General features: G+C 42.7%; 1 protein-coding gene across 1 annotated transcript in view; it reads right to left on the bottom strand.

The window, feature by feature from the left end:
* Positions 1–15,673: 15,673 nt before the first annotated feature.
* The window catches only part of LOC120064520 (integrin alpha-V-like), a 92,300-nt gene continuing 90,920 nt past the window's right edge, over positions 15,674–17,053 (bottom strand). Inside the window, exon 35 of the mRNA XM_039015134.1 lies at positions 15,674–16,987. Within this exon, the coding sequence (XP_038871062.1) occupies positions 16,889–16,987 (99 nt within the window). The 3' untranslated portion in view covers positions 15,674–16,888. The remainder of the gene's footprint in view (positions 16,988–17,053) is intronic.

Below are 17,053 nucleotides of genomic sequence, written 5' to 3'. Positions count from 1 at the left end.
TAGGGTGCCATTTGGGTCGTAGACTTACTGCGGTCCAGACCTCATCCCTCCACCTCTCATCCCTCCATCTCCCCCCTTCAAACCAGTCCTGCTATAAAATGCTTCCTTACTAAATACTGCTCCACCCTTCTCTTAAAACTGAGTGCATTAAAAAAGCCATACAGCCCCCAACACCACAGAGGAAATAAAACACTCCTTCTCTCCCTGTTAAACCAGCTGAAGGGGAAACCAGTCCTCCCCCCCGTTCATTCCACTTGTTCAGGTCCCATGGTTTAGAGTTGAGAACAGTACGACTAGTTTCAAAACCATGAAAAGAAATGGTGGAGAACTGGAGGTTGATCAACAAGGTTAAGGGCATGAGGCAGAGGTTAGTTTGTGAATGGTTACTAGTCAACAAGGTTAAGGGCATGAGACAGAGGTTAGTTTGTGAATGGTTACTAGTCAACAAGGTTAAGGGCATGAGGCAGAGGTTATGTTGTGAATGGTTACTAGTCAACAAGGTTAAGGGCATGAGACAGAGGTTAGTTTGTGAATGGTTACTAGTCAACAAGGTTAAGGGCATGAGACAGAGGTTAGTTTGTGAATGGTTACTAGTCAACAAGGTTAAGGGCATGAGGCAGAGGTTAGTTTGTGAATGGTTACTAGTCAACAAGGTTAAGGGCATGAGACAGAGGTTAGTTTGTGAATGGTTACTAGTCAACAAGGTTAAGGGCATGAGGCAGAGGTTAGTTTGTGAATGGTTACTAGTCAACAAGGTTAAGGGCATGAGGCAGAGGTTATGTTGTGAATGGTTACTAGTCAACAAGGTTAAGGGCATGAGACAGAGGTTAGTTTGTGAATGGTTACTAGTCAACAAGGTTAAGGGCATGAGGCAGAGGTTATGTTGTGAATGGTTACTAGTCAACAAGGTTAAGGGCATGAGACAGAGGTTAGTTTGTGAATGGTTACTAGTCAACAAGGTTAAGGGCATGAGGCAGAGGTTAGTTTGTGAATGGTTACTAGTCAACAAGGTTAAGGGCATGAGACAGAGGTTAGTTTGTGAATGGGTTACTAGTAGAGGATTGAGAGGTCTCCAGAAAATCCATACGTGAAGACATATTTTTCTCTTAAAATAACATTTTAAGGCCTATTGAATATAACAATGCAGTCAAATTGTGTGTTCAACAAGGTGATAGCTGTCATGCTGTATCGCAAATTTGGGATTCTGGCTATATAATTCTGAATTAGAGCAGTAGATTAGAAGTCCTGGATGAATATATGACTTGTTGGCAACTGAGGGACCTTTATTTTGAAAGTGGACTTTTATTCCCGTGCTTCCTGAGCGGTTGTCATGTGATTTCTCACATAGAAATATAACGATCATTTACCACTAGATGGCGCTCTAATACAAATTCAAACTTGACTCTTTTTTTTTTTAACTATGGCTTAATCTCTCGTGGACAGATTCACTTGTAAACGGCAATAAAGTGAACTTTCGAAAGAAATGTACTTCTGGGTAACCGAGATTAGTATGGCTTGACACCAATTAGAGTAGACTACAGTGTCACTGTCAAAATGTTTTACAAAAGTAGCTGTCTAACTAGTTGGCTACAACAAGTACAGAAGACAATATTTCCTTAGCCAATTCCAGCTAGCTAGATAATTGCGTTGTGGAGCCTTCCTTTCGAATTTTGTCGCTGCAAACCTCATTTTGTAGATACTTTAAATTGATTTGGACATCCAGTTTACGGGACATTGGAACTCAATAGATGCTGGTGTTGGCAATTGATGTTATTCTTCAATAACACAAACTCCAAAGCAAATCAGGGGGAGAAAAATAAGTTTATTTGAGAAGGACAAATCAAGATGTTATGCTGGGAGGTAGATGTTCAGATGTTCAAGTCTCCCCTGTCCTCAGCTTTTCTCCACCGAACAAAGGAACAGGATTCTTCATAACCCCCCCACCCTAGCCTGGGGTTGACCAATCAGAAGTCCTTGCAGTACAACTGGCCAATGGCCAAATAACAAGTATCCTGCTCCAGACTCAATGTACAGAACGTAGCACATGTAGCATACGTAGCTCTGAGTTTAGGAGAAACATTCCACAGATCCTAAACAGCTGTTAAACTGAACCCCAACTCTTATTTACATTTCCCTATTGACCATTAGTACTCTCGTCCTCTGCGTTGTGTATTTATCTTCAAAATATTCTTATACTAGTCAGCCTAAAGTAAACATTGATAAAGGTAAATTATATAGCAGTCCTCTGCGTTGTGCTGTAACGCTTGTTAGAGGACCAAGGTGCAGCATCGTAAGTGTTCATATTCTTTAATTAAATACGCAACACTAATCTCTAGGTCAGGACGTGTGCATTTATCTTCAAAATATTCTTATACTAGTTAGCCTGAAGTAAACATTGATAAAGGTAAGATATATAGTATATAGGCTCTATAAAATCTGTGATGCATGCTGAAACAGTTATTTTCAACTTTTTCCCCCCCCAAAAACCTTCCCAATTAAATGTCGAATGCAAAGTAGGCCTGAATGATATCATGATGATTTGTATCAAACGGGGGTGCACATTTGTTTAGCATACTCTGTCATCACATGAGCAGTACAGAAACACTGCTAGCTAAACACAAAAGTGACCCGTTTCAGGAAACTAGGCGTATGTTGCGGGTCACTATTTCACAGGAGAGCGATTTGAACGTAAACTTTTTTTTTTTTTTTTTACTCAAAATGGGTTTCTTGGAATTTTGGTGCTTCGGCCTCATCAAGCAGCGCTTCAGAAACACTAGAGTGAACACTTTGTTTGAGATTGTTGGTGTCGTGAAGGACTGTGACAGGGTTGGTTGGACTGGAGAATGGTACACAGCTGATGGGGAAACTATGGCTGGCAACAACACCTGACTCCGTACTTCAGGCTGCCACAGTTCAAGCAGTAACAACACTTCAGGTGAATGTCATTTTCATTGCATTGTATGAGGTTATTCTTCTTATCTAAACGTGGGAGGTGAAGTGATGTTGTGCAAGGTTGTAATTGGCTTCTCAATTCCTTTTGCTATTTCCTGTTTGACAGCTTCGATGCTTTGGAGCCTGATGTTGTTGTTGCCAAGCAGAATGACTTTCCTTTCTGTTCCTCAAAAAATGTAGTGTATGATATACCATTTTGTAGTTCTGAGTCTCTACTTTTATCCAATGTAAATTAAAAAAAACACAATTTCAAATGTTGCTACATAAGACCGATTGGAGCCGGTCGGTCACAAATGTACTGTGACTAAAACTTGGCTGGGACATGCTTTCAACGGTGCTCTCCAACACCTGACACCAATATAATGGATTAGGTGGGGGGGGGTTACCCGGACTGGGACTCAAAGCCTGGTCCCTGAGGCTGTCATTCCAAAACCATTATACTGTCACAATCCTCGCACTATGAGCCACGCCATACAATTCCCACCAAGTGGGTTAACCCTATTGGCACGATGCATCGGGTGCTTGCCTTTCATGACAGTGACCCGGTTTCACTTCCTTGTCCTGCCGTTCGCTACATCGGTTGTCGGAGGTGGGACTACCAAAAGGCTAAATCATCTCTTGGTGAAGTCGCGTTGTACAAAGGTTGTTTAGTATTATTACAAGGGGTACAACATTTATTTTAAATTAAAAAAAAAATGTTTTTACTGGCTTACCTCACAACAACAAAAATGGCCTTTGGGACAATACAGTAATCCCACCTAGACTCGTTTACTTCACCACAATGCAATGAATAATTGAGTTAATGTTTTCAAGTGAGGACAATTCTACTCCCAGCCAAGTAAGTAAGCATTTCACGGTAAGGTCTACACTTGTTGTATTCGGCGCATGTGACAAATTAAGTTTGATTTGCAGTGAAAATGTCCTTTGATTAATGGCGCTAAAGCCCTGTTATCTGAATGTTTCATTCCAATAATTCCACGTGGATCAGTTGTAGGTCGATTCTTTACAGATTAGAAAGTCTAGAAAGGCCCAGTACATGATGTCTGGATGTACTTTTTACTTCTGATACTGATGCGTTGTCTGTGGCCGATCATCATTTTCCCCAAGTCGTTCTATATAGTGTGTCCATAGGCGTACGCTTCCAGCAGGCCCATTTATTATTCAGGAAAGATTAACGTGCGTTCTGCCTCCTTTCCGATCTGAGCAGCTATGCTTCAATAATCGCCTGAATATTTGTCATTTCAATTATTATTTATTTTTTATTACCTTTTATGTGTGGCATAAACACAACCAGTCACAATCTTATTAGACTACTTCTGTAAGGACCGCCGCCGGGGGTGAGAAGCAGGTACGGGGAGTTGAACATTTAATCAAGAAGAGACATAAAACAAGACAGGAACAGCGTCAGCATACGGGTAAACAAGGACATAAGACAATCAATGTTGAAGCGGGGAACAGAGCGGGGAACCAGACAGATATAGGGAAGGTAATGACAGAGGTGATTGAGTCCAGGTGAATCCAATAATCGCTGATGCGCATGACGGGGGGAAGGCAGGTGTGCGTAATTATGATGGCAGGAGTGCGTAATGCTGGGGAGCCTGGCGCCCTCGAGCGCCAGGGGGGAAAGAGCGGGAGCAGGCGTGACAACTTCAAATGTCTCCTCTAGGCCACCTGAGCATGTTCATCCGCTCTGCTGCGCAACGGACAGGTGATGAATGGAAAGAGTCATCTGTTACAACACACCAAAAAGTTTCATGACATTCGGAGATCGTCAAACCACGTCTTCAATACTGAGTAGGGAGGAATGTATTTTCTGTTTGTCGAGATTGACATACTCTATTTGATTGTGGCGTCGAAAGCACAAACTGTGATGAAGCACTCGGAAGTCGGTATTCAGTATGCACTTATGCTTTGCTTATTGGTTGTGTGGTGCATTGGCATAGAAACCTGTTGGTGGAAAATTTGTTGCGTAATATGACAAACCACCCTTGTTGTCTCTGCCTGGCCCGGCTCCCCTCTCTCCACTGGGATTCTCTGCCTTTGACCCTATTATGGGGCCTGAGTCTCTGGCTTGCTAGTGCTTTCCCATGCCGTCCCTAAGGGGTTGCGTCACATCTTGCCAGGCTTTTTTTTGCTATACTCAACTTGAGTGGGTTGTCACTGACATTATCTTCCTGTCCGGTCTTGTGCCCCCTCGGGCTCGTGTGGTGGGGGAGATCTTCATTGGTTATACTCCGCCTTGTCTCAGGGTAGTACATTGGTGGTCTGTTGATATCCCTCTGGTAGTGTGGGGCTGTGCTTTGGCAAAGTGGGTGGGGTTATATCCTGCCTGGTTGGCCCTATCTGGCGGTATCGTTGTCCTCCGACCTCTCCCTGTCTCAGCCTATCTATGCAGCAACAGTCTGTGCCGGGGTTTATAGTCTATCTGGTGTATTTCCCCTGTTATATCTGGTGTATTTCTCCTGTTATATCTGGTGTATTTCTCCTGTTATATCTGGTGTATTTCTCCCTGTTATATCTGGTGTATTTCTCCCTGTTATATCTGGTGTATTTCTCCTGTTATATCTGGTGTATTTCTCCTGTTATATCTGGTGTATTTCTCCTGTTATATCTGGTGTATTTCTCCTGTTATATCTGGTCTATTTCTCCTGTTATATCTGGTGTATTTCTCCCTATTATATCTGGTGTATTTCTCCTGTTATATCTGGTGTATTTCTCCCTATTATATCTGGTGTATTTCTCCCTGTTATATCTGGTGTATTTCTCCTGTTATATCTGGTGTATTTCTCCTGTTATATCTGGTGTATTTCTCCCTATTATATCTGGTGTATTTCTCCTGTTATATCTGGTGTATTTCTCCTGTTATATCTGGTGTATTTCTCCTGTTATATCTGGTGTATTTCTCCTGTTATATCTGGTGTATTTCTCCCTGTTATATCTGGTGTATTTCTCCTGTTATATCTGGTGTATTTCTCCTGTTATATCTGGTGTATTTCTCCCTATTATATCTGGTGTTTTTCTCCTGTTATATCTGGTGTATTTCTCCCTGTTATATCTGGTGTATTTCTCCTGTTATATCTGGTGTATTTCTCCCTGTTATATCTGGTGTATTTCTCCTGTTATATCTGGTGTATTTCTCCCTGTTATATCTGGTGTATTTCTCCTGTTATATCTGGTGTATTTCTCCTGTTATATCTGGTGTATTTCTCCTGTTATATCAGGTGTATTTCTCCTGTTATATCTGGTATATTTCTACCTGTTATATCTGGTCTATTTCTCCCTGTTATATCTGGTGTATTTCTCCCTGTTATATCTGGTGTATTTCTCCCTGTTATATCTGGTGTATTTCTCCTGTTATATCTGGTGTATTTCTCCTGTTATATCTGGTGTATTTCTCCTGTTATATCTGGTGTATTTCTCCCTGTTATATCTGGTGTATTTCTCCTGTATATCTGGTGTATTTCTCCCTGTTATATCTGGTGTATTTCTCCCTGTTATATCTGGTGTATTTCTCCTGTTATATCTGGTGTATTTCTCCTGTTATATCTGCTGTATTTCTCCCTGTTATATCTGGTGTATTTCTCCTGTTATATCTGGTGTATTTCTCCTGTTATATCTGGTGTATTTCTCCCTGTTATATCTGGTGTATTTCTCCTGTTATATCTGGTGTATTTCTCCTGTTATATCTGGTGTATTTCTCCTGTTATATCTGGTGTATTTCTCCCTGTTATATCTGGTGTATTTCTCCCTGTTATATCTGGTGTATTTCTCCCTGTTATATCTGGTGTATTTCTGCTGTTATATCTGGTGTATTTCTCCTGTTATATCTGGCGTATTTCTCCTGTTATATCTGGTGTATTTCTCCTGTTATATCTGGTGTATTTCTCCCTGTTATATCTGGTGTATTTCTCCTGTTATATCTGGTGTATTTCTCCCTGTTATATCTGGTGTATTTCTCCTGTTATATCTGGTGTATTTCTCCTGTTATATCTGGTGTATTTCTCCTGTTATATCTGGTGTATTTCTCCTGTTATATCTGGTGTATTTCTCCCTGTTATATCTGGTGTATTTCTCCTGTCTTCTCAGATGTCCTGTGAGATCTTAATTATGCTCCCTGTAATTCTCTCTCTCTTCTCCCAGAGGACCAGAGCCCTAGAACCATACCTCAGACCTAACTGGTCTGATGACTCCTGTCTGTCCCATCCCCAGTCCACCTGGTCGTGCTGCTGCTCCAGTTTCAACTGTTCAGACTGCTGTTCAGAACTCTTGATTCATCATGAAGATAGCTGAGCATAGAACTCTGATTCATCATGCAGATAGCTGAGCATAGAACTGATTCATCATGCAGATAGCTGAGCATAGAACTCTGATTCATTATGCAGATAGCTGAGCATAGAACTCTGATTCATCATGCAGATAGCTGAGCATAGAACTCTGATTCATCATGCAGATAGCTGAGCATAGAACTCTGATTCATCATGCAGATAGTTGAGCATAGAACTCTGATTCATCATGCAGATAGCTGAGCATAGAACTCTGATTCATCATGCAGATAGTTGAGCATAGAACTCTGATTCATCATGCAGATAGCTGAGCATAGAACTCTGTAGAGAAACCAGATTTAGACATTGCATATGTAACCGATGTGAAATGGCTAGCTAGGTAGCGGTGGTGCGCGCTAGACGTCGGTGACGTCACTTGCTCTGAAACCTTGAAGTAGTGGTTCCCCTTGCTCTGCAAGAGCCGCAGCCTTAGTGGAGCGATGGGTAACGATGCTTCGTGGGTGACTGTTGTTGATGTGTGCAGAGGGTCCCTGGTTCGCGCCCGGGTCGGGGCGAGGGGACGGACTAAAGTTAAACTGTTACATTGATGCTGTTGACCCGGATCACTGGTTGCTGCGGAAAAGGAGGAGGTCGAAAGGGGGGTGAATGTAACTGATGTGAAATGGCTAGCTAGTTAGCGGTGGTGCGCGCCAGCAGCCTTTCAGTCGGTGACGTCACTTGCTCTGAAACCTTGAAGAAGTGGTTCCCCTTGCTTTGCAAGAGCCGCGGCTTTTGTGGAGCGATGGGTGACTGTTGTTGATGTGTGCAGAGGGTCTCTGGTTCACGCCCGGGTCGGGGCGAGGGGACGGACGTAAAGTTAAACTGTTACACATATTATTTCCATTTCACATGCTGTTCATAGACGTACATTTCTTGTAGTTACTTATCCTGGCAAACGGGAGTGGGTTTGGACGGTAAATCTCGGTAACTCCGTTCTCTAACAGTGTGAGCTGATCGCAGATATTGCTACTGCAGATATTACTACAGCAGATATTACTTTTAATTTGTTTTATGTAACGGGAACATAATCTAATGGGGAATAAAATTATCACAACATGTTTTTATTAAACGTGCTATAAAAATGTCCCTTGATGTAAGAGTCAATCATGGACACTCTTACTGACAGTTGTGGCTGCTTTGTGTGATGTACTGTTGTCTCTACCTTCTTGCCCTTTGTGCTGTTGTCTGTGCCCAATAATGTTTGTACCATGTTTTGTGCTGCTACCATGTTGTGTTGCTACCATGTTGTTGTTATGTTGTGTTGCTACGATGCTGTATTGTTTTATTAGGTCTCTCTTTATGTAGTGTTGTGTTGTGTGTTTTGTCCTATACATTTTTTTAAATGTATTTTTAACCCCTTCCCCGCAGGAGGCCTTTTGGTAGGCCGTCATTGTAAATAGAATTTGTTCTTAACTGACTTGCCTAGTTAAATAAAGGTTAAATATATATATTTTTTTAAATAAGCCTGTCTCTTATGTCCTGTGCAGGATGGTGTGGCCTAGGTGGGCTCCAGTGCAGTCACTAACGTCTCTACTGTCAGCATCAACACCACTAATGCCCCATCGTGTACCAGTCCTCCTTCACCGCCACTGGTCTAGTGCTCTTCACCATCAACCCTCACTTCCTGGATACCGACCCTAACAGCAGGCATGGCGCTGAGTACAGGGTCTGTGTCTGAACATTTTATTGGTTGTCAAATCTTTGCTTCCTCAAATCCACAATTCCTCTCAACGCCCAATCGGAATAGAAGAGCTAAGGTCCGCATCTCGGAACTCCTCCTCCAATGAGCTTTGAGAAGAAAGGCATTGTAAATTATGGGCTAAATTGACATGACATATCTCGTCTGACTTTCATCTCTCACCTGGTGAGTATGAGAGAAAGCTGGGATATATTATTGACCATTATGTATTCATAACTGATTAACTGACAGAGGGAGGCTGAGAAATGAAAACTAAAATTGTAGCCTAAATCTATCATTGCTATGTTATGGATTGCAATATCAGCTGATGTAAGAAGGGCTATATAAATATAAATTTGATTTGATCAGTGATTGTTGTAAATTGTGTCATGTATTGACTGGTATATTGTACTGATTGTTGTCTCGGGGTCTGAGGGCTCCATGCTGCTGGTGGAGACCAGGCTTCTCTACTGGGAACTTGCAAGGCACGACTGTTCTCCAGGTACATGGAGCCTGATAAACAGGTGCACACACACGCAGCATTTTCTGCATGCATTTTCATGTCTATTTAAAGGAAAACTATCATCAAAAAGAATATTTCGGGGTATTGGTTTCATCAGTCCATTGTTGATATAGCCCCAAAGGCCCCAATGTTTTCAAGACCATATAACTTTCAAAATACAGAAATGGAGACGGTATGATGCATTTTGATGCACATGATGCTGCGTTGTGACCCACGACCCAACCTATCCATAAACAGACAGAACCAATCAGGGATCCACACTAACATTTACCCCTGGTGCCACTAAGTCTTTTTCAGTTGGTGGCATCAGCCCATGAGTTGGTCGCACCCAATAGAAAAAAAAATGAGTCCTATCAAATATCTCAGTTGTAAAATAGTTGCTATTGAGCTCAAAATTGAGAGTTCAGAAATACAAATTATACCTACAGAAAGCTGATAACCATCCAACCTTTATGTCGGATAAAAAAAATGTCACAACTGGCCAAATGTCGACCAAACAAAATACGTTGGACAAAGTGGGATCTTTTTGTGTTGGTAAAATGTGTTATGCGAGAAATGGCTGTGTAAACGCTTTTATGCGCAAATATAACTACAGTACATTCGGAAAGTATTCAGACCCCTTGACTTTTTCCACATTTTGTCACTTTACAACCTTATTCAAAAATATTATTTTTTTACCTCATCATTCTACACACAACACCCCATAATGACATCACAATACCCCATAATGACATCACAATACCCCATAATGACATCACAATACCCCATAATGACAATGTGAAAACAGGTTTTTAGAAATGTTTGCAAATTTATGAAATATAAAAAACTGAAATACGTTATTTTGCTCTGTCATGCACTGTCAACTGTCAGACCTTATATAGACAGGTGTGTGCCTTTCCAAATCATGTCCAATCAATTTAATTTACCACAGGTGGAATCCAATCAAGTTGTAGAAACATCTCAAGGATGATCAATGGAAACAGGATGCACCTGAGCTCAACTTCAAGTCTCATCGTAAAAGGGTCTGTTTTTTTATTTTGAATACATTTGCAAACATTTCTAAAAACCTGTTTTTGCTTTGTCATTATGGGGTATTGTGATGTCATTATGGGGTATTGTGATGTCATTATGGGGTACTTGATGAGGAAAAACATGTATTTAATCCATTTTATAATAAGGCTGTAACGTAACAAAATGTGGAAAAAGGGAAGGGTCTGAATACTTTCTGAATGCACTGTACATAGTGTATTTATGTCTGTTGTGTCTCTTTCGTTATGTGTCATACCCCAGGCAGACTAGCTGTCGTCATGGTCAGTGCAATTGGGATCTTTGGGACGTCCCTACCCCTTTGAAGTTAACATTTAAAATGGTACGGGTAGGGCTTGTTAGTGTTTAGGGTAGGGACGTCCCTAGGATCCCACATAGCTCTGACCAGTTCGCTTATGGGGATTCTAATCAAATCATATATATATAGTTGACTGAGTATGAAGCTAATGGAAAATCAGATGTCATCCCCATTTCACTACTTTTATTTCATTTAGTATTCAGTTCCCTGCTCTTTGTTCCATCTGTCTGCAGCCTAAACACGAGCCTATGCACTAAGTTTATCTGATAACGTTATCAGTTCCGTAACTGTTCAGGTCAGTTCCGTAACGGTTCAGGTCAGTTATCAGTTCCGTAACGGTTCAGGTCAGTTATCAGTTCCGTAACGGTTCAGGTCAGTTCCGTAACGGTTCAGGTCAGTTATCAGTTCCGTACCGGTTCAGGTCAGTTATCAGTTCCGTTATGGTTCAGGTCAGTTATCAGTTCCGTAACGGTTCAGGTCAGTTATCAGTTCCGTAACGGTTCAGGTCAGTTATCAGTTCCGTAACGGTTCAGGTCAGTTATCAGTTCCGTAACGGTTCAGGTCAGTTATCAATTTCATAACGGTTCAGGTCAGTTATCAGTTCCGTAACGGCTCAGGTCAGTTATCAGTTCCGTAACGGTTCAGGTCAGTTATCAGTTCCGTAACGGTTCAGGTCAGTTATCAGTTCCGTAACGGTTCAGGTCAGTTATCAGTTCCGTAACGTTTCAGGTCAGTTCCGTAACGGTTCAGGTCAGTTCCGTAACGGTTCAGGTCAGTTATTAGTTCCGTAACGGTTCAGGTCAGTTATCAGTTCCGTAACGGTTCAGGTCAGTTATCAGTTCCGTAACGGTTCAGGTCAGTTATCAGTTCCGTAACGTTTCAGGTCAGTTCCGTAACGGTTCAGGTCAGTTCCGTAATGGTTCAGGTCAGTTATTAGTTCCGTAACGGTTCAGGTCAGTTCCGTACCGGTTCAGGTCAGTTATCAGTTCCGTACCGGTTCAGGTCAGTTATCAGTTCCATAACGGTTCAGGTCAGTTATCAGTTCCGTAACGGTTCAGGTCAGTTCCGTAACGGTTCAGGTCAGTTATCAGTTCCGTAACGGTTCAGGTCAGTTATCAGTTCCGTAACGGTTCAGGTCAGTTCCGTAACGGTTCAGGTCAGTTCCGTAACGGTTCAGGTCAGTTCCGTAACGGTTCAGGTCAGTTCCGTAACGGTTCAGGCCACTTATCATTTCAGATAAAGAGCAGATTTTCTCAGACAGCTGAGGTGTGTTAATAAAACAGGATCAAATGTTTATATTTTAACATTTCATTTATGAAAGAATAAGCTCAACCAGAAACCTGTTTGTTTCTTGTGGGAAAAGAATAACAGAATTATCACCGTTGAAAAAAAATACAACCCAAAGAGAAATATGATCGAGGATGGAAGAGGTGGAAGTCTGAATAGTGACGGGTCACACCAGTCCATTCTCTGCTCACAGTGAAGTGAGGTGTAGCCTGCCATGGAACATCAAACTAAATGAAGATACATAATAACATCAAACGGTGAGAAGAAACAGGTGAAGTAGTGAATAAGTGTTACTGTTTGATTGGTTAGTGTGACTCCTGTGTTACTGTTTGATTGGTTAGTGTGACTCCTGTGTTACTGTTTGATTGGTTAGTGTGACTAATATGAACAACAAATGTGATGATCACCCAATATCGGTAAAGTCATTCTGGGAAGACATTTTATACAAAACATTTACACAGAAACTTGTGATTTGTCGTACACCTACACACGTAGGAAAATAACATATTACAGTTGAAAGCCCTAGTTATATATTAAACTGCCCTATATTTTTATAGAGCAGAAACAACACATCAATTAATTATTCATCAAAGAATTCATATGAATATACAACCCTTCCCATAGTATGTCCTGCTATCAAACACCTTGCAGTAACCATACAAAATTATTTTAACACCAATCATGCCGTGTCTTTAAAGACCTTACAATATTATTATTAAATAACTATCCCTCTGACTTAACACCACATATCATAATTGCTGTCTCATATTCACAATGTTGCAGCAATTAATTTAACTGAAAGTCTAGTGCACCAAGGTTACGTCTATACAGGCAGCCCAATTCTGATCTTTTGATCAACCACATCAGATCTTTTCACATCAGATGTTTTATCCCGAGCCGATCTGATTGGTCCAAAAAGATCAGAATTGGGCTGCCTATGTCGACACAGCTTCTAAGACGCAGAAAAATAAACAGAAGAATAAAAAGGAGAGAGAGAGAGAGTCTGGAAGTCAAAGATTATATACAACAGCACTTAATCAAACCACTATTTTTCACTCCTCTCATCCATATCGTACAGTAAGTGTCGTCCAGATGCAACTATAAACAGCCAGGTGTCCAGGAGGAGTACTGGTACGGCTGATCCTACAATCACCACACTTATTCTGAGATGCTTTGTGAAAACATACAGGACCAAGGCCACGTATCCACAAACCATCTCAGAAAAGGTCATAGGAATCGTATTAGAACCTGGTTTAAAGAACAAAAACTCACAGCTCAGAGTAGGTTTTAGGATGTTAAAGACACTGATCTAGCCAAAAATCAACTCATAAAGTTTATCTCAGCTGGTAATCACGACAGTTTGAGGTTCTGCACAAGGGAAAAAGATGGTGATGACATGGTTGCAAACGATGGGTTGGACTGATAACCTACAGGACAGTAGATCTCCAGGAAGAGGGTTGGACTGATAACCTACAGGACAGTAGATCTCCAGGAAGAGGGTTGGACTGATAACCTACAGGACAGTAGATCTCCAGGAAGAGGGTTGGACTGATAACCTACAGGACAGTAGATCTCGAGGAAGAGGGTTGGACTGATAACCTACAGGACAGTAGATCTCCAGGAAGAGGGTTGGACTGATAACCTACAGGACAGTAGATCTCCAGGAAGAGGGTTGGACTGATAACCTAAAGGACAGTAGATCTCCAGGAAGAGGGTTGGACTGATAACTTACAGGACAGTAGATCTCCAGGAAGAGGGTTGGTCTGATAACCTACAGGACAGTAGATCTCCAGGAAGAGGGTTGGTCTGATAACCTACAGGACAGTAGATCTCCAGGAAGAGGGTTGGTCTGATAACCTACAGGACAGTAGATCTCCAGGAAGAGGGTTGGGCTGATAACCTACAGGACAGTAGATCTCCAGGAAGAGGATTGGACTGATAACCTACAGGACAGTAGATCTCCAGGAAGAGGGTTGGACTGATAACCTACAGGACAGTAGATCTCCAGGAAGAGGGTTGGACTGATAACCTACAGGACAGTAGATCTCCAGGAAGAGGGTTGGACTGATAACCTACAGGACAGTAGATCTCCAGGAAGAGGGTTGGACTGATAACCTACAGGACAGTAGATCTCCAGGAAGAGGGTTGGACTGATAACCTACAGGACAGTAGATCTCCAGGAAGAGGGTTGGACTGATAACCTAAAGGACAGTAGATCTCCAGGAAGAGGGTTGGACTGATAACTTACAGGACAGTAGATCTCCAGGAAGAGGGTTGGTCTGATAACCTACAGGACAGTAGATCTCCAGGAAGAGGGTTGGTCTGATAACCTACAGGACAGTAGATCTCCAGGAAGAGGGTTGGACTGATAACCTACAGGACAGTAGATCTCCAGGAAGAGGGTTGGACTGATAACCTACAGGACAGTAGATCTCCAGGAAGAGGGTTGGACTGATAACCTACAGGACAGTAGATCTCGAGGAAGAGGGTTGGACTGATAACCTACAGGACAGTAGATCTCCAGGAAGAGGGTTGGACTGATAACCTACAGGACAGTAGATCTCCAGGAAGAGGGTTGGACTGATAACCTAAAGGACAGTAGATCTCCAGGAAGAGGGTTGGACTGATAACTTACAGGACAGTAGATCTCCAGGAAGAGGGTTGGTCTGATAACCTACAGGACAGTAGATCTCCAGGAAGAGGGTTGGTCTGATAACCTACAGGACAGTAGATCTCCAGGAAGAGGGTTGGTCTGATAACCTACAGGACAGTAGATCTCCAGGAAGAGGGTTGGGCTGATAACCTACAGGACAGTAGATCTCCAGGAAGAGGATTGGACTGATAACCTACAGGACAGTAGATCTCCAGGAAGAGGGTTGGGCTGATAACCTACAGGACAGTAGATCTCCAGGAAGAGGGTTGGACTGAAAACCTATAGGACAGTAGATCTCCAGGAAGAGGGTTGGACTGATAACCTACAGGACAGTAGATCTCCAGGAAGAGGTTTGGACTGATAACCTACAGGACAGTAGATCTCCAGGAAGAGGGTTGGACTGATAACCTACAGGACAGTAGATCTCCAGGAAGAGGGTTGGACTGATAACCTACAGGACAGTAGATCTCCAGGAAGAGGGTTGGGCTGATAACCTACAGGACAGTAGATCTCCAGGAAGAGGGTTGGACTGATAACCTACAGGACAGTAGATCTCCAGGAAGAGGGTTGGACTGATAACCTACAGGACAGTAGATCTCCAGGAAGAGGGTTGGACTGATAACCTACAGGACAGTAGATCTCCAGGAAGAGGGTTGGACTGAAAACCTACAGGACAGTAGATCTCCAGGAAGAGGGTTGGACTGATAACCTACAGGACAGTAGATCTCCAGGAAGAGGGTTGGACTGATAACCTACAGGACAGTAGATCTCCAGGAAGAGGGTTGGACTGATAACCTACAGGACAGTAGATCTCCAGGAAGAGGGTTGGACTGAAAACCTACAGGACAGTAGATCTCCAGGAAGAGGGTTGGACTGATAACTTACAGGACAGTAGATCTCCAGGAAGAGGGTTGGGCTGATAACCTACAGGACAGTAGATCTCCAGGAAGAGGGTTGGACTGAAAACCTACAGGACAGTAGATCTCCAGGAAGAGGGTTGGGCAGCCCTGGCCTAGTGGCTATAGTTATTTAGTCATATCATGTGAATTAGGCCTCTTGTGAAATCGTTGTCAACAGCGACAGATGTAAGTCTAGATTATTTATGGGTTGATCAAAGAAATAGCTAAACATTCTTTCAACTCAAAAGTAATTGACTGTCAATTGTGCAGAAACCTGTCTATGGTGCAGGAACCTGTCTATGGTGCAGAAACCTGTCTATGGTGCAGAAACCTGTCTATGGTGCAGAAACCTGTCTATGGTGCAGGAACCTGTCTATGGTGCAGAAACCTGTCTATGGTGCAGGAACCTGTCTATGGTGCAGGAACCTGTCTATGGTGCAGAAACCTGTCTATGGTGCAGAAACCTGTCTATGGTGCAGAAACCTGTCTATGGTGCAGAAACCTGTCTATGGTGCAGAAACCTGTCTATGGTGCAGGAACCTGTCTATGGTGCAGAAACCTGTCTATGGTGCAGGAACCTGTCTATGGTGCAGAAACCTGTCTATGGTGCAGGAACCTGTCTATGGTGCAGAAACCTGTCTATGGTGCAGGAACCTGTCTATGGTGCAGAAACCTGTCTATGGTGCAGAAACCTGTCTATGGTGCAGAAACCTGTCTATGGTGCAGGAACCTGTCTATGGTGCAGAAACCTGTCTATGGTGCAGGAACCTGTCTATGGTGCAGAAACCTGTCTATGGTGCAGAAACCTGTCTATGGTGCAGGAACCTGTCTATGGTGCAGAAACCTGTCTATGGTGCAGAAACCTGTCTATGGTGCAGAAACCTGTCTATGGTGCAGGAACCTGTCTATGGTGCAGAAACCTGTCTATGGTGCAGGAACCTGTCTATGGTGCAGGAATCTGTCTATGGTGCAGAAACCTGTCTATGGTGCAGGAATCTGTCTATGGTGCAGGAACCACAGACTAAGCTGCCTTTTTCTATTATCAAGACACCAACTGGTAACTGTTAACTGGTTAGGACAGCGCATGAGGTCTCCTAAATATCTGCTGGCTAGATGGGACTCTTTTTTTTTTTGTGATTTGCAAAATGTTCTACTCGTGAGATACTGTGTAGATGATGGTCCTGGTGTTGCATTGAAGTCTGGAGACCTCTAGGGGGTTGCTGGAGGTCTCAGGCTTCATTGTTCCTGTCACCATTCTCCTGCGGTGCCAGCTGTTCCTTCTCCGTGTTGTCCTCCTGAGGGGGGCGTACACGCTTGAAGAAACCCAGCTGGAGGGAGGGAGGAGGCACAGACAATTAGGATCCTACGTCCTCTAATTCTACTAATCACTTATT

Source organism: Salvelinus namaycush, chromosome 19 (assembly GCF_016432855.1).
Source record: "Salvelinus namaycush isolate Seneca chromosome 19, SaNama_1.0, whole genome shotgun sequence".
Classification (NCBI taxonomy): Eukaryota; Metazoa; Chordata; class Actinopteri; order Salmoniformes; family Salmonidae; genus Salvelinus; species Salvelinus namaycush.
This window is presented reverse-complemented; position numbering and strand designations above follow the sequence as displayed.